Here is an 18764-nt window from a genome sequence, read left to right on the forward strand (position 1 = left end):
CATGTTGGTTTGGATCTCCGTCTGCGCCTGGTCGAACATCGCAGAGTCTATGTGTAGCTTCTTGATATTATCCCGTATGAAGGTCTTAGTCGCGGGCTTGAGCTGTTTGGCGACAATGCTGTTGTTTTCGATGTAGCGCTTGTAAATAGCTTTGGCGACTCTCTGCGTTTTGGTATCCTTGAGGTCCATTTGCCTGAATCCATTGCAGGCGAACCAAAAGTCTAAAGTATCGACACATTTCTCTCGCTCCAGGAATGTCCTAAAAAGAAGAGCACCGTCCTGGTCCCCGAGGAGAGAGTGCAAAGACTTTGTCCACCGAGAAAGCGGTGAATCCGGGGAGGCACTTCCCTCTGGCTCCCCTAGACCGTCCTCGTTCCTCCGTGCGGAAGATCCCGGAGAGCCGAGAAAAAACGATTTGGGGGGTTCCACGGGTCTCATCATCGCGAGTTTGCCGGGGTAGCAGGGCGCCTCGCCCTCCTCCCCCGGCACCGGGGGTCGAGGAGCATCTTCTCGGAAACTGCTGGCGATATGGGCCATAAGCGCCCGGCTCATGGCTGTGGAGGCAGCAGGAGAGAGTGTGCTGTTCGCCTCCTCTGAGCTTCTACTGTAATCTCCTCACTCTCTTATGTCAGCGGGGGAGCTTCTCTCTGGCTGCCCGTCTTCTCTCTGAAACACAAAGTATTGATCTAATCAAAACCAGATCCGCCCCAACTTCAAAGGGGAGAGACGCAGTAAGAGTCTGTTCAGACCCTCTTCTGGGGACTTCTACAGAAAAAGACAGCCTAGTTCACAGAGGAAATGTGAGAAAACGCTGCGGCATGCATTACATAACAGCAATTATTAATAAATCAACCTGGAAGTGATACTGAGGCGCTTTTGTTGGTTAAATTAACACGAATTAATAGTGCACATGCACGAGTAGAAAACAACCTGAGCAACTAAATCTACATCTCTTCTATTCTGGGTAACAACAAGACAAGTAGCCTAGTAATCACACGAATGTCAAACGGGGGCTATGAACTGAGACTCCATTAGTATAAGTCATTAATCCTCCAAGCGGACACGGCTTTATGAACTGCTTCCGGATCCATCTCGCCTGGTGTCAGAGTCAGAGCCTGGCTGCAGAAAGCAAGCACATGTCTTCCCACCATCCCTGACACTTTCTCATTCTGCGTCTCAACAATCTCATCACAGGCGCCTAATCACATCAAATTGAGCCTCCCTGTACCTGTAGGACATTGATGTAGGGACAAACTCGCAGAGACGAAAACGTGACCAACATAGTTAATGGAGTTAACTGGCTGCAGCTGGTGTATAACTCCTGGAGCTGTAACACGCTCAAATATGTTTAACACAACCCGCTATCTCTTCTTTTAAACTGTATTCATGAGCTGCTTTGGTAACATGAGCACTTCTACCCGTAAAGCATCAACGTTTACAATGTATAAGGGGCTCATGTGTAACATTTCATTTGTCACTGGACAGACGGTTGCATTGCCCAAGTGTTAAACTGTGAGAGGCAGCAACGTTCGAGAAACAGCTCCGGACACAGAACAACTGTAAATCTTCCTATACCGAACTGTCTAGGCTACTTCTTGACCAAAATAAGCAACTCTTCAAATGTGCTTTTAATTACTACAACTAAACTCACAATTCATACTGTCACCTAGTCTTCTAAAGTTTCCTAAATGTTACATATAAGGCGAAAAAAACAACTCCTCTTGAACGTCCAATCCCAAGTACAACCAAAGTCTCAGATCTTGTGGGGGAGGAATTCACAAAATGAAACGAGTACTTGTGTTGTAAGATTATAAATCTTATATGAAATCAAACAATATCGAAAGGCAAATGAATTAAAGGATACAGAACTACATTCGAAGCGTGTTTGGGGGCTCCTAGTGTAAAGAAAAAGCGGTTAATTTCCCCCTGAACATTACTTCAAAGCGATGTCAACAACACATCAAAGGAAACTCCAATGGGGGGCCAGTTTGAGGAGGCACACACTCTTGTAACTTACCATCGATCCACGAGTTCTCTCCTCAAATTAAACTCCAGTTGTTGTTTTTATCCACAAAAACGCGTATAATCCACAGTACTCGTCTCCGCGACGCGTACACATACAGTCCGTTCAGGTTTGAGTCGGTTTACGGAGAGAAAAATGCACTCGAGAGGAAAAAAATACCGCTTTTCTCCCTCCTCCTTTTCTCCTCCCTATGGTTTCAGGCTGCCATGCCGCACGGTAGATCTCTCCTGTAGGCGACTCCAACACCAACTGAGCCGACAGGCTGGAGCAAGCGGCACTTCAAAGTGAGGAACCGACTGCCAGGTCCCGACAGCTGCATACAAAACAATTGCAGCTTAATGCCTCAGAAAAAAATTGCAAACAAGTGTTGGAGCTGCCCAGATACGTTGCAATCACTCCGAATGAGACATATTTTAACGGTTACTCTGTTTATATTCTAAACCGCTTTGATTTTTGCTACGTTTTACCAATCTTTTCCCAGATCCTGAAGTGCAGCTACATGGTAAGGACCTTATCAAGACAAGCAATCTTGAGGCACAACTCCCCGAGGCTTTGGAGCTGTCAGAAGTAAACTGGATCTGCCGCCCCAATAGCATTATCGCTACAATCCTTCTGTTGCTACATACACTTTAAAGACGCAGGGATCCTTTCTTTTCAAGATCCGCATAGTTTTGAGATTAACCCATTGGAGACCTGGGGATGCACAAAGCATGCACTGGCCTGCATTTAATTGGCACGTTCATATCCTCCATATACATCGCTGGTCACATTATAGAATACAAAGCCTAGGAGATAATGAAACTATGATTTTTAATCCCCGTTACGTCTTCATTTGGAAAGCAAAGAGACAAAGATGTGTGCCTCATTAAGATTCAGAGACTTGCTGAGACAACTTCAGAAGGACCAAAGCGTACATTAGGCTGATTGGCCAGGATTTTTTGAATAAAAGTCACTTTAACTATCCACAGAAGTCATTACCATACAGCATGTTGCAATAGAAAATCAAATCATTGTGCTGTTCATCACTCGACAGCTCCTACCAGTGGCAACAAGGGCACATGGTACATAAATGCACACCAGATTAAAACAACTGTTCAGCAATGGTAAATTCCCTGAAGGATGTTATCATATCATTTTAGCAACAGAAGATCGTTGCTGCTCTGATTGGACAGCTCTCTGCTTTGTGCACAGCCCTTAACTGCAGCAGATCACATTAAAAGGAGTGAAAAGCCCATAGACAGATCAGACATTCAATATACATCCATGACTAGTCTGACTGAGAGGAGTTGTTTGGATGCAGACAGTAGTGGACATTTTGGACTCCATTTCCTTTGTCCATACTGAATTAGCTACAAGCAGTGATGTTACTGGTGAAAAGAGTCAGTATTGTTTTAAAAAGGCTTTGGTGTTCGAAATTAGCAACCACAGGAGACCCTTTGTACAAGAATACACAGTAGGTGTCTGTGTGTCCTTTTTGTCTCAGTGGACAGACACTCAAAAAGTACAGCGCAAACACTTTGATCAGCCTGTTTGCTAAAGGTGCTGTGAAACGTTCTCCCTTGATGCCCCGCTTCGCATTAAGGTTTATAAAAGAGGACATTGCTCTTGAAGAGGCCATGATGACTTAAGGATTAGTCACCATTCAAAGGCCACTTATCATGTTCAAATTCTGCACTGTCACATCCTGCACAGAAACAATGCATCTAAAATCAAACATAATATCCAGCAAAAGATGAACAGAAGGGATTGCAAAAACCATGGCACGTGTACCAGTAGAAACCAGTATTTAGAAAAAAAGGAATTTGATATTCTAAAAATGAACTTATCGAGTTAGTTTTAACCACTGAGTGCACAGCAATGAGCTGGCAAGCAAGCAGAGCTGTTCCAACAGCAAAGTATTAGGCAAATGGTTTCAAATATAAAAAATCATGGACAAACGGTTGAAATAAATGTTGGTGTAGACAGACAAGTATCGAGTTAATCTGAGGGTTCGCTGGGCCCTTATGACCAAAAAGTTAGGGGACTAACTGACTGTATGTCAGTTAGTCCCCTAACTTTTTGGTCTATTTAACATCTGAAACCACGCCAGATGTTACATGATGACTCAGAGTTTAAAAACAAGTCCACACAAACACAATTTCTTATCTCATTAAAGCTCACACAGTCTGGGTCTCTCTGTGTACAGCTCATCTGGCTAATATGCAGACCCAACAATGTCAGCCTTTGTTAACTTTAGAGGGCTGGGGCTGACCTCTGACAGTAAACACACCAGGGTGGAAACCATCACCATGGCGATGGTGTGGACCCCCTGCCAGTACCGGGGGCCAGTTGGGCCCTCATGTCCTGCCTTGTCAACCCCCTCCGTGGTTCATGGGAGGTCCCCATAGGTTGGGTCTTCCCTGCTGCCCTACAGGAGCTGACCCCAGGTCTGTGACTGGCCTGAGACCTGGGGTGTCCTTGGCTCCTGGCCCTATAAAAAGACCCTTGAAAGAGAGGGCTTCAGTGGGAGAGGTTATGGGGTGCAACTGTTTAGGAAGATATTATTACAGGGACAGGTCAAATTCAGCTTGACTACAAAGAGCCCCATAAAAAGAGACTGAAGAGCACGCATAAATCTTCGTGGGGTCCAATCACGTCTTTAATCTTGACCTTTTATTGGATGTGTACAAAATAAACAAAGCAGCTTTATCTTCTATGTTATCACAAGTCAGATTTGATGGAAAACACCTCTTATATAACAACTTAAGAGGACTAGAAAGGTTTTTATGACTGTGTGTTATATGGTCTCCTGAGCAGCCTTGGCCTGTCGTAACTGCTACTGGCCACCTCAGTTGTACTCATAAACACTCAGAGTGTGTGTGTACCGGTGCAGTCCTCTCCGTGCTGCAGCTCTGTGATCAGTAACTGCTCTCAATTACAGTATTGTGTGCTGTTCCTTTCGGCTTGGGGTTAAACTCTTTGCAGACCCTTTGAAGTACTCATCCCTTTATCTCAAGCCAGAGCCAAGAATTTGGGGGAGGACAATGGAAAATGAAACCAAGAGGGAAGCTTATGGCAATTATCAACCAGGGCCATGAAGAGGAAGTCAGCTCACACAGACTGAGAGAGAGGGAGGGGGAGAGAGAGCAGATAAAGAGAGCAGGAGACAGCCAATGTAGGACAGGGGGTTACTGTTTCAAGTTTGTTTGGTGTGTACACACCCCAGGCAACAACCGACTGCCGAGAGAGGAAATGGAGGCTACCTCTTCAAAGTAGGCGACAACAGAGGGACAATGGTCTCTGAAGGGAGCAAGGAGCTGATGAGAGGAGCTGTGGCAGTGGTGGTGGGGGTCAAAACATAATCGAGGGGAAAAGAGTGGCAGAAGAGGACGGGAGGAGAACAGAGGGAGAAGTGCTGTTGTCAGCAGAATCAAATGGCACGAAGCGAGCTGTTGAAGATACAATTAAAGTGTGGAGTTAAGACAGGCTTTGAAGTTGGACATGGTGCATAATACCCTTAAAAGTTGAGGAAGGGCAACAATTCGCCAGCTTGTTATGGGGCTGTTTTGAAAGAGGGAAAAAAGAGTGCGGGTGGTAAAGGGGAGGGGGGTTTGTTTTTGAAAGGGTTCAGTTTGAGGGGAATGAAGTTGGATTTCAAGCGCCAATTGGCCCCCGAAGGATGTTTTTTTTTACAAAACAGAGAATGTAAAGTGGGAGTGGGAGTCGGCGCCTACCTGTGCATTTTGATGATGGGGATTGTGCGAAGGATGGAAGAACGGAAAGACAGATGTGTCAGAGAGAGTGGAAAAGGGAGCGAGACAGGTGAAAGAGGAGAGACTAAAGAATGAGACATGAAGTAGGGAATTGGTGGCGAAGGAAGGCACAGAAGAAATAAAAGAGAGGCAAGAAGAGAGAGGGGGGTTGTTGAAGGTTATTTATTGTTTTTTTTCCCTCGTTTTAATCCCATTTTGCGCTTGACTTTTAAGTCTACCAATGTATAGAAACAATGTCGGATGCACTGTCTAATCCCGTTTGGGCCATGAAGCTCACTCCACACTGACAGTAATGACTTTCATTTCCTCTGCTGCTCGCACTGAAGCACCATGCCGACACTTCACAGAGCGGACGCCACTGTTCTGCCATGCTTGACAGGACAGCGATCCGTCTCTTAGCCGGTCCTAACCTGAACCCTGGCTCCCTCACTCATCCTTAATCCATCACTTTAACCCCATCTTCCTCCTTCTTGACTCCGGAGCGCAGAGGGCTCACTCACTGGTAAGGTGATTAACTTGCTCGTCCATTCAACAGATGCCAGATTTGTATCTCTTTCCCCCAGCTTCCTGTTCCTCCATTAGAGGGGTGTGACACAACAGGGTGAGCACCATGGTAATATGCTCGTATAGGATTCAATAATATCACAATCAAACATGCATCACGTCCACACAAATGCAGATACATATGAAAATGTTTGTTAGTGCCAAAGGGTAAAGATTCTCCAACATATATCAATGTCATACGTTTGTCTCCGTTTAGACCACATTATTTCAGTGCAGCTGAGCACACAGAGGTCTTACCCTCAATGTTCTTTGTAATTTTGGGGGTTAAATAATCTGAAAGAGGTATCTGCATTCAATGCTCAAAAAATATGTTTTTAGACTAAATAACTTTGACTGTTGGTTTTAAGTTAAACCTTGATTAAACAACGGAGATTTTGTATTCTCTGCCACAATTGGCCTTCAAACGGCGTCTAATCAGGAAGTTGGAAGATTACATTGTGAGGGAAACACAGCTGTGTGCCGGATCATCCTTTCTCTAGTCTAGACTCAAGGGATAGTTTGATGTGTGAATATCTCCTTTGAAAATAAAAAGAAACACATCAAAAAACTTAAATGTATGATTACGTTTGGATATTTTCTTAATTTTAAAATGTTAGTGCTTGTAGACTAAATGCAAAGTAAAGCCAATGCGAAGACACCTCTGGGCAGACATAGATGTCAATTCATTCAATAGCAACAAGGCCAAAAATGTGTCCCCTTCATAAACATACAGAGACAAGTCATTTAATGTAGGTACAAAAAAAACAACAATAAAAAGATGCATTTTCAACTTTAACTGCATTTGTTTGGATGCTGCCACAGCCTACTGCAAATGATGTACATAATAACGGCAGAGGCTGGGAGAGATACATGGAAAGTGTGAAACAGAGAAACCAGGTATACAGACTGAGACAAAGGGCAAGTGATACAGACAAACCTCCCACTCTGTCTTTAGTGCAGGGTCTCCTGTCCCTCTTCTCAACCCACACTATCAACCCAGACGGCAAATTCATGCCACAAACACACAAATGCACCCTGCTGTGCCTTCTCTTCAGTAAGGCTGCATAGCCTCTAACCCACTTGTTCTCACATCACACAGCTGCATATCCTTTTCATAGCTCTCGTTGCACATGAGTGACAGGGCTCGAAAAAAAAAAATCACTGCCATAAATATACCGTATCAACAAAGAGAGAGCGATACAAGCAGAGAGACAAAGACAGAAAACATGTTGGAAGACATCAGTGTGTGTGAGAAGTGTTGGCGATAAACAGGTTTATTTATGCAAGCAGCGTACAGCAGCCAAACACAGGCCTCCTCGGGTCTGACTCAGAATACTGAGATATAAAAAGCTCCAGTGACACCCGGCTCACGCAAACACACGCGTGCAATGACTTTGTCAATCACACGCTGATGTACAGTCAATCCCAGAGGCCTGTCAGGAACGCTCAGAATAAAGCGTGCACTCACAGATTGTCACTTATGTAGATGTAGTAAAAGGCATAGAAAAGGAGATGGGAATGACCTCAAATCACCCGAAAAAACATTTGATGGTATATCACTTTTGATCTGAGAATTCATGTCCTCAAACAACCTTGTACATATCCTATAAAATAAAATACATTAAAACAAAAAGGGTTTTAAGGTTCCTCTGTACGTTTGCAGTTGCTCTACATTTCTGATTCAGTGCCATGAAGCAGTTTTTTTGTTTATCTTGTGTGCATTTAGAGTGTGCAATGATGTTTAAATAGGTCTTTGTGCACTCGTGTCAAAACTACTCTTTAGCCAATGAAACATTTAAATCTCCACCTGAAGCTAACACATGAAACGATCTAAATGACAGTACAGTAGACGTGAGCGCCAGCATGAAGTGGGAATATGGTGGAAACCTTGGCGAGCCACCCTGACTCCCCTTTACTGTTGTCACACAACAGCCCATCGTCTGATGTGGAGATAACCGAGGGGAAGCGGGTGCTTTGATCCTTAATGGGGCCATTTCGGCCGTGTGGAAATGACATTCATGGCTTGTATTTACACAAGCTCAATTATGGAGGTTATTTTAGTGGTAGACAATCAATTAGAGTGAAACTATGTCAGAGCAGTAACACAGATTAAAGGAGAGGTTATAGCTGGAGCCTGTTTGGCTATAAATGAGCAAACACAAAACCCTTTAGATCTACATCATCAGAAGCTCCATGTAAAGTTAATGAAGACTTTGTTGGGTCACCAACAGTAACTTACACATCCTGTTGGCTGCGTCCACAATTATGTAAAAGTCAAAGTATGAATGACCTTCACAGTTCACCCCGTCTAAAGTGTTCATGTCTGTTTAAAAGGGTTATACGTGAAGGTCTGGGACAGAGCCTTGAGGGGTGGGGCATGTAGAAATGGGAATAATAGCAAACTGTGTCAAAGGGCCTCTGAAGGCGTTCAGTGTTGTATGTATGTACTTTATAGCAGTCATTGTGCAAAGAGAAGAAGCAAAATCCAGCCAATTTTCTCACCTCCACACATGTTTAATCGCTGCATAATACGCGCACGGTCGTAGGAGGATACCCCCCCCTACTTCCTGTGGGAGGACCTTAGTACGCTTCAAACCAATTGCTGATTACATAATCGAAGAGCATCCGAATCCCTTCCTAAGATCAGGCGAAATGTTTCGAACAAAAACAGACAATCTGACAAACCTGTCAGTTGCTACAGTACCTACCATTTAGACCAGTAATTCCCAAAGTCTAGTACATACATCTCTGGTAGTACGCAAGCTCCGGTTTGAGAACATCTATGAAAAGATGAAACTAAGCAATCTTGTATTTAATGGCTGTTGTTTCCAAACATCTCTACCTGCTTCTGTAAAAAGGAACATGCAAAATACACATATTTTAGAATCATAAAGGGGGGAAGTGGGATGCAGTTAGGGGCTATAATGGTAAGCTTTTTGCCCATCTTCGAGTGTGGACCTTGAGATTGATTGAAACACTTTTCTCAGTATTGAACATGATTGTTATCCCACATACAGTGAATGCAAAATGACACACATACATGCTTGCATGATGCTGTGTCGCAATAGTTTTGAATCCTTTCTGCACTTCTTCCAGAAACAACAGACTCCACAAAGGCTTTGTGCTGAAAGACTAAATTCCTGTTTCTCAGATGTCGGTCTGACAGTCCTCTCTCCTTTCGTCTCTCTTTTTTTTGTTTCTTCTCTGTCTCTGCCTGGGCAGCGGAATCAGCACATCAAATAAATACAGAGAGGGGTTATAGTGTTTCGTTTGGAGACAGCAGCAGAACAGGTCACGGACAATGGGACACGTGGAAGTGCGTGAACTGCGGGTGCAAAACGAAAGCCATTCCAATGCAAATAAGAGTAGAGGCCTCTTTGAAATAAAATCTGGTTTTGGAATTTAATAATGTCTCCGAATTGTTTTACAGAGAAACTGGATTCTTTCAAAATGATCAGTATTCAAGCCCAAACATTCCTCACCTACCAGCGTGTCCTAAAGAAACAATGGATTCGGGCTCATTATGAAGCCCATCCTTGGCCGACCAAATGTTATTATCATCATAAAACATTCAAACTGGAAACATTGGAGGAGAGTTGGAGACATGGCGGCCGTTTGGTGGACTCAATCGTCTGAGTCATTCAGCTTGGGTTTGAGTGGAGCCGTTGGTAAAACACAAAGTGGTGGTGGAGAAACACTGAGCCCAAGGACTGTAGCGCTTGGCCTGAGTTTCAAACAATCGACTCGCAGCGCTCTTTATCTGGACCGACCACAAACCCCCAACCACTCAGTTCAAACAGGGGCTTGAGCTTAAAGGCGATGCTAAATAGTGATGTGGGGGAAATGGGAATTGAAGGTCTTTGACTTTAGTGTTAAGTTACAGCGCTAATCTTAATAAACATGCATGTTACGGTCATATAAAAACAAGGGCAACAGCTTGACTTCCACACATTTATGGACTAATTATGAGGTATTTGAAGATGAAAAACATGCTCAGAATAATAAAAAACAAGCATGACAACAAAAAATTGTGGAATGTTTTTTATTAAAAAGTATAAAACAATGTTGTGAACATAAATATGTAAATTCCAACAAGACAAAGCAACAACTGAAGTCTGACGATGTATAAATAGTTTACACTACAATAAAACCAGCACAATAAATAAAAAGATGACGGGAACAGTGGCACGACAGATGTGTAAAATACTTCAATAATGCTCACATCTGATTGGACGTCTTTTCCTTCATTTTCCGGCGAGGGGTCAGACTGTTCTCCCATGGTTACCTGTACAGAGGAGTTGGGTTTTACCAGTGAGAAACCATTAAGACGACATTATAATGATTCAATATTAAAGTCTACCATCATGGAATTTAAACTCTCTCTGATGACATTGTCTTTGAGATTGTCAACCTCTCTATCACTTTCAGTTGAGAGCTAGCGTACAGTCAAATAACTGCTTATTTACTGTGATGTGCATGACTGACAGTCCTGAGAGATGTTTGCTGAGATGTGAGTGGCAGCGTCTTTTGACAAGCCCTCTTATCACTGCATATCTAAGATGCCTCTCATAAAGACATAAATGGCTCTTACAGTTTGATGGATAGGAGGCAAATCAAAGCCCTCCGCACTGGAAGACTTCATCTAAAGCAACTGCACTGCATAACAAAGTAAATGACGTATGTTCATACTCAGAACCTTACTGTAAGTACACTGGTGTTAAAACAAGACACATGCATTGTACTGTACAGAAGCATAAACTTCCACATGAACTATCTACAGTGCACACACGTTTCTATACAATATAAACAATCCTGCTCACCTCCTGCTGCGACAGGCATCCAGGTCTTCCTGTAGCAGAGAGGCTCTCTTCTGAAGGAAGTTCACCTGCAACACAGACACACAATGCAAAGTCTTTTTAAAAATATACTCTGATTAGTTGTTTCATCAGAATAAGGGAAGTGCATCAGAACACAGAAACTGGAAGTGGAGAAGGTATGATGGCTTTGGGTCAATTGTGCTTTTGGTCGGAGGGGGTTAGCTAAGTGGAAGAAAGACTTGGTTGTTGAGTCCAGGGGTCAGGACAGCAGGGGTTGGGGGTCAGGAGATTAGGGCAGAGGGGTTAAGGCACAAGGGGACAGAGGGGAGATTATGAGCCAGGATAGTGGAGGTTAGGACGCTGCGGGAGGAGGCGGCACCATTCTTTTGTTTGGCTACAAAGTGTGAGTTTATTTATGAAGTGTCTTTGGCCCAAGTGAAAATAAACCCCATCTACATTTACACGGCATGTAGAGCCTGGCAGAATAATCACGGCTCCGAAAGAATCTGTATTGTTCTGGGACTATCGTACTGGAGCAGAGGGTACATTCCTTTCTGTGGGGGAGACCTCAGCAAAGTTCTAGCGTTTCATTTGCCCCTTCACTGTGGTGGAAAAAAACCACTAAAAATGTGGTCGGATGCCTCGAGAGACATGAAAACTCTCACTGCCCTTTTTTTTTTTTACCATGTACAAATAATGCACTTTAATTTGTAAAGCCAAAGATGTCGGCAATGAGAGGAAAGACCACTCTGGGCATGAGTTACATCTTATGAATATATCCGATCACAGAGCTGTGGTCTGCACGCTGACACGGGATCAGGGGATCCTATTTGAACAAGGCAGGGGTTTGTGGAGTGACTGTTTTACAAAAACTTGTTCCGCATGTTTCAATCACCATTACAGAAATCCCTCTGTTGTTTGCAATGGAAAAACTGAGAAAAGTGAAAGCCCTTTATTGATATTCGGTGTCAAAATGGGCCCGATGATATAAGTGTGAGACACGGCTCAGAGGAACAACATGGATGTGGTTTTGCAAGTGGTGAGATGATGGAGAGACAAGGACAAATGTAGGTTTAAGAGGATTGGCAACATCCAAAAACTAAACAAATAACTCACATGTATGTGCGGGTTATGTTTCCGATAGTATTGAATGGTTATTAGAAAGGTGAAAGACAAAAGGATTCTGTCAAATTCCAAAATAACTGATGAGACCTAACTGTACTTTGACAACCTGTCCAATTTACAATATAGTGTTTCAAAAGGGTTGGATTACTGAAATTGTTAAAGGCTGGAATATTTTATAGGTTGAAGATGAGATCTTGAACCCCCAAGATTTCTTTTTTTAACAATCCTGAATTTAAAGCCAGAATGGTTGTCATGGGCCCGCCTGTATCTGATCTGTTTGTGGCAGCTCTCACCTGAGCCTTCAGAGAGCTGATGGTGTCTTCTAGCTCCTTTCTGAGCTCTGACGGCATCAAACCCTTGATCTTCTTCTCATACTCCTGACGCACCACAGTCACCTGAGGAGACAGAGGACAGGCAAACACACAGTCTGGGTTAACTTGAATTGACCTAAACAATAAATAGTTAAAAACACATTTGTACACAACCTCATATTAATACAAAATAGATATTCACACACATACAAGCAAATACTTTCACCTGTAATTGTATTTGGTTTAAAACCATTTTGAGATAATCAAAGACAATACAGTAAAATCTTGCTGAATAAGCGCTCCTGCTACTTATTCAAATCCACATTAGCATGGAACAAAAAACACACACACACACACACACACACACACACACACACACACACACACACACACACACACACACACACACACACACACACACACACACAGACACCAACACACACACACACACACCAACACACACACACACACAACACACACACACACACACACACACACACAACACACAAAACAGTGGGTATCCCCTCTTTATTCATGGCTCAGAGTATTCCCTAGCTCTTCACAGCTCCTTCACATCTCCACAGGGGGTCTGCAGGCCTGCATGACTCGCTCTGGCACAACCCCCCCTACTGGCTGCTGGAGGACTACAGCCAGAAGTGCACAATGCATTTATGGGCCTGACCACAGCTGGGGTTTGGAAGAGGACAGGGCCGTGGTGAGGGCAGAGAGAACACATCAAAACGCAGCAGCAGCGCAACGGCTAGCTAGCTAGCTCCACTGGGAGGACTGGAGGAAGTCTGTCTGGGGCTAAATACACTCCACTAAACCAGAGTCTGATTATAGAAGTTGAAAAAGGGTTTGGTTAGCTCAACCCCCCCTTTAACCCGCCAAACACACATGAATGTACACACACACATTCACAAACATAGGGCTTTTACAGTACTGTAAAAGCATTTACAGCGTTTTGAAAAGAGTTGCCGTCAATTAATTCAGAGCTTGATGAATAGTTTAGCAGAGCTGGAGGGAATCAGCGGGGGCTGTGAAAAGCAACAGTTTTCGCCCACATATTTTCAAGGTGTAACCAGGGGAGAGTCTGAGCATTTCAACCCACCATAATGTCTTTGACAGAGCCAACGTCCAGCAAACATCAAGAATATCCCCACGCTCCCCTCCTCTCCTCTCATCAGTCCGGCCTTTCATGTGAAGAGAGCGTGAACGAGGTGAGGGGGAGGGAAAAAAGATTGGTTTTCCTAAAATAATTTTCCTGTTGTGGATTAACTGATTGGTTCTGGCTTTGGCTAATTAATCTTCCTGGGCACAATGAAAGGGATTGGGAAGCACTTCAAAGCAGCCCCCAGTATAAATGATCCCAACATGAAGCCGCTCACTTTGTCTCGGCACAGTATGCAGTAGATTAGACTGCCACAACTTTGCCAGTTTCTTTCAGGCTCCTTCTGTCCCATTCATTTTAAGTTTACAGAAATATGTGTTTTTCTCTCTGTGTGAGAATGGAGTCAAGGATAATTTGAGAGCGATCTTTTCAAACAAGTGGCGAAAAGAAAATGGGTTTCAGAAGCTTTAATTTCGGGGAGTTTAAAAAAATCTGCTGAAGCTACGGGAGTGCAGATTTTCAAAAAAAGTCTATCTATGTATAGCAGCTTCTGTAGTCATAACAAAATGGCGAGCCAAGACAAAACACACTCCACTACCTCAGACCAAAGCAATAAACAATGGTTGAATAAACACATCCCTTACCAACCACTCTGAATATAAGTCTAGATTCTTCAAAAGCCACGCTCCTTAGGTTTGCATTCTTGGTTCATGTATGGTGCCGTCGCCACAGCAATGAGAGATCCGCTCTGCCTAAATTACAAGCTCCTTTGTGGCAATGCTGTCTCCATTTTCATTCCCATACATTAGAATGGGCAAGGCTACGACAGCGTATTCACTGGGACTCACAGGGATCAACGGGGACAGCTGTACGTAGAGTCGCATGGATGGATCAGAAAGTATTATGGGATACAGTAGGGTTTTGTATCTGGAATTTGTCCTAATGACTTTGTGGTCAACTGCAATTACAGCTGCTGAGGGTGGAAGACAGGGAAAAGAATTATAAAAAAACCAGAACATTAAAGGTCCCCTATCATACTGTTTTTCATCAATATATTATAGGTCTCAGATATATACAAACATGTCTCTGAAGTGCTCCAAATACCAAACAGATCACCCATTGTAGCATCCCATAAACCCCTCTGTTTCAGCCCTGTTTCAAAAGTGCTGATTCTCTGTCTGTTACTTTAGATGAAAAATAAGGAGCCCCTCCCCACGCCCCTCTGAGAGACATTTGGTTAAAAAGAACACAATGGTGCTCTAGGAGGAGATTCAGGTGATAAGTAGGGCGCGTTTTTCCTTGTTGCTGATTGGCTAATGGTTACACAAGCCAAAAAATCGTTATGACATCATAAAGTGGCCAAAATCAGGTTTTTATAGAAATGGATCAGGACAAAAAGAGAGCGAATCTGTATTCCTGAAACGTTCAGAATCTCTTTCCACAGAGGGGACACATGTTGATGTATAACAGACATGAAAAAGTGGATTTTGCATAATAGGTGACCTTTAATTTCTAAAGTGGTATTCTTCCCATCATTAGATAAACATTCCCTTTGTATTGTAGCATTATAAATACATTATTTTCTGCATGTACATTTGCAGTACATCTACTTGAAGGCGTAAGACACAGGTTTCTGCTGTGCTGCAGGGTAGCAAACCCAAGCAAGGAATCACATTTTTCCACAGCATGTCTAACTAAAGCTTAGTTACTATGCAATGTGTGTGGGGTGGAGGCAGCATCCGTTTTTTCCAACAATATCTCTGTTAAGAAAACGTATGCTCAGCTAAAAGATACAGAAACATTTCTGACTTCATTGTGTCTCTGAATGGTTTTAAATTCAAAATAGGAACTCAAACTTCCCAAAGATGTCTGACTTGTTCCTTCAGCTTTGAGTCTTCTCACTTCTTTCAGGGTCCTTCCTCCCACATCTCTGTTTTACTTTATGCAAACACAATTTTTTCTCTTCTTAAAACATCTTTTACAGCAAGGCGTGTTTGTTTTTCTGACAGGTGGCAGGAGGCATGTGATGAAAAAAAAGACATCTGTCCTTACCATTAGGACAGATGTCGAGTTCCTTTGAACAAATGTTGATCAAACCTTCTGAAGGGGTTTGGTCATTGACGGACTCTAGATGAGAGTGAGCATAAAAAGAAAAGAGGAAGGGAAAGGCGGGAAAAATAAGTGTGCCACTATATCCCAAAGCAATGAAAAGAGACTTTGACTTTCAGGAGAAAAATCTGGCTCCATCTCCACCGCTCTTTGTTTAAATGAGATTTTGTTTGTTCCTGATGAAGCGGGATTCTCTAGTTTTGAAGACTGCGAGGAGCGGCAGTCGTTTTCCCCTCCCAGTCATCTTAAAATGACAACATTTCATCTATATATAGTCTTTAGATTGTGGTTTTGACTTTCCCTTGCGTTTGGTACTGTCACATGGCGTGGTTTTTGACAGCTGCCAGCTGAAAGGAACAAGCCCTCAACACTTTCAACGTTCAAATGAAGTTGAAGCTTGATGTATGCTAATGAAGTTGGGGTGTGCGTGTGTGCTTGCGTGGGACAGGTTGGGGGGGGGGAGTAGCTGCTGGAAAGAGATTTCTGATATACCCTCTTGTTCCAAAGTGACAAAAACCTTGTCAGGAACAAGGGGGTACATCAAAAATGATGACACTCACAAAGTTTGCACCTCCACATGCACTGAGTTGGCACTCTTGAGTTCACCAAGGAGCGATTTGAATTCCAAAATGGAAAAAAGAAACCGCTTGACAAATGTGGAAAAAAAGGAAGGAGGAGATTAGAAGTGGCTCCAGATCTTATTGGAGGTGTTAGAACTATGGGATGAAAAAAACAGCACACAAGAAAACAACTGAACCTCCAGAACTAAAGTTCAACTCCTCTGCATTTTTATGTCTGCATCACTACTAAAAACTGTTATTTTTGATTCTACTAAGCTCCCATGTTGCAGGAGAACACATCTCTGAAACGTGTGCAGTTCACCGTGCCCACTATTTTATTATTATACAAAGAGATGTACATTTCAACCTCTCTTCAAGGAGAATTGAACCACACCGTGATCTGCTGATCCGCCATTTTTAGAGTGGGGGAGCCTGCGAGGGGCCCTACAAGTGTAAAGGCAAGCAACATCTGTGTGAAGTCTGGGCAGAAAGACTGTTTCTGCATGTGAGGGATCGGATTACAAAGACAAGTCTTGGCAGATAAACTAGGGCAATATCAGTGTGAGGAGAGTGAGAGTGGAGGTTTATTATCATACAGAAAAAACAATGACCCGGTGTTGGCAAATGCATGTATGATGTACAAACCAAATGAAAGATGTACAGTAGAAAAGCTGTTGTCCCACACACACACACACACACAACACACAACACACACACACACAACACACACACACACAACACACACACACAACACACACACACACACACACACACACACACACACACACACACACACACACACACACACACACACACACACACACACACACACACACACACACACACACACACACACACACACACCCTTATGTGAGCAGGGTAGGAGGCTGGAGTAAATATGGGATTCAGACGACGAGTGAGAAGAACTGTGACTATCTGCCAAAATAATGGGTTGCCAAACACAAACACATTTTCCTGTAGTGCCGAAAGTGGATTAAAAAAAACAAACAAGTTCTTATTTACATCTACATTTGACTAAATAATTTCCCAGCAGAATCAATATGTTTACAGGATATTCAGCCAATACAAAAATGTGACCCCTTTCTGGATAAATGTGAATCCTACTCGGCATGGAGGAGTTGCATGTTTGGTCTAAAGCGTTTAGCTAGCAACACATGTTGATTTGTTGTATCTACACAAACTGTATTGCTTGTGTGCACTCTGCCGGTTCAGAGAATACTGCAACTAACAAAGTTTTTAGCATAAACGTTTTTGTGTGGCTGAAGCTTTAGGGTGCAATGACAGCAGAGGGACATTGGTGATAACTGAGAAATAACTGGACAGGTACAATATATAACAATTTCAAAACACTGACTACATCGTAGAGGTTCTGCTGAAACACTTATCTACCACTGCAAACAGAACATTCATGTGACCAAGAAGAAGTGCACCAATTTAGACTGAGGGCTCGTCTTCCCACTGCGCAGATGAGATGACTTAAGACTAAAAAGCATTGGGTGGACTAAATGTATTGTGTGAATCTATCGTGCTTTCTATGATGTTTTCTATGTGGTTTTCAAGGACATTTGATATAGGTAAGACCGCTTGAAGCGGGCATTTCAAATGTCTACAGTGCTTCTTCTCCCTCTGATGAAGACATGCTTTAAGTTGAAACGTTAGCTGCTGCACCTAATTCAAAAGCTCTCACTATCCTGTGTGCTTCAGATGTCATCATTCTACATGCTGCACAAACTGTCATGTCTTTGCATTTAGCTCAGGCATAGCTGACGAACTGAGATTTCTTTATTCTTATCCCACTATGGCCTCACTTCCTGTTTGTGTCTTTGCTGCCAATTTTGTCACAGCAAAACAATGTGCGATAAATGAGTGAAATGTGTTTATGGCAGAGAATAAACAACTGTCAACTACAGTATGTGAAATTGGTACCAAATGCTTAATAAGAAATGGTTTCTTGTTTACGCGTTTTTGCTTTGACTTATTGCCTGATTTACATCATGTTCGTGATTTTATACCAGAAAGAAGCATTTTTCGTAATAGTGTTAAAATCTGTGTTTTTTTACTGGCACCATTATCAACACATTTTAACCACATAAGACTAAGCTCTGTAGACCACACGCAATAAGTGGGTTTTGAGTAATTTAGTGTTCAATATGCAATGAACATCCATTAATAATAATCTTATGAAATCCACACTATTGTTTTAACACAACATGTCATGGCATTTTGCCTAGTTCTACACTGTGGAAAACAGAACATGTGTTGCATTAGAGTAACATGAACAATATTGACTCCTCTCGTACTTTAACTGAATACATGGTCATGACATATCAAAACAGTATGCCATAGGGGTTTCGAGCGGAACTTGACCATGACTTTTAGAAAAACACAAATA

The 18764-nt window shown here is 42.8% G+C and overlaps 1 protein-coding gene across 6 annotated transcripts in view; it reads right to left on the reverse strand.

Annotated features, from left to right (window-relative positions):
- Nucleotides 1–480: 480 nt before the first annotated feature.
- The window catches only part of cep112 (centrosomal protein 112), a 116353-nt gene continuing 98069 nt past the window's right edge, over nucleotides 481–18764 (reverse strand). For 4 of the 6 annotated variants that reach the window (XM_034220021.1, XM_034220019.1, XM_034220022.1 and 1 more), the window contains 3 exons: nucleotides 12554–12655; nucleotides 11139–11203; nucleotides 10345–10603 (listed from right to left, as the gene is read on the reverse strand). In XM_034220021.1, coding sequence (XP_034075912.1) covers nucleotides 10600–10603; nucleotides 11139–11203; nucleotides 12554–12655 — 171 coding nt within the window. In that variant the 3' untranslated portion in view covers nucleotides 10345–10599. Of the gene's footprint in view, nucleotides 667–10344; nucleotides 10604–11134; nucleotides 11204–12553; nucleotides 12656–18764 lie in introns of those variants that run through there. The other 2 variants (XR_004569354.1, XM_034220020.1) reach the window with 2 other exon arrangements.

Source organism: Gymnodraco acuticeps, unplaced genomic scaffold, assembly GCF_902827175.1.
Source record: "Gymnodraco acuticeps unplaced genomic scaffold, fGymAcu1.1, whole genome shotgun sequence".
Taxonomy (NCBI): Eukaryota; Metazoa; Chordata; class Actinopteri; order Perciformes; family Bathydraconidae; genus Gymnodraco; species Gymnodraco acuticeps.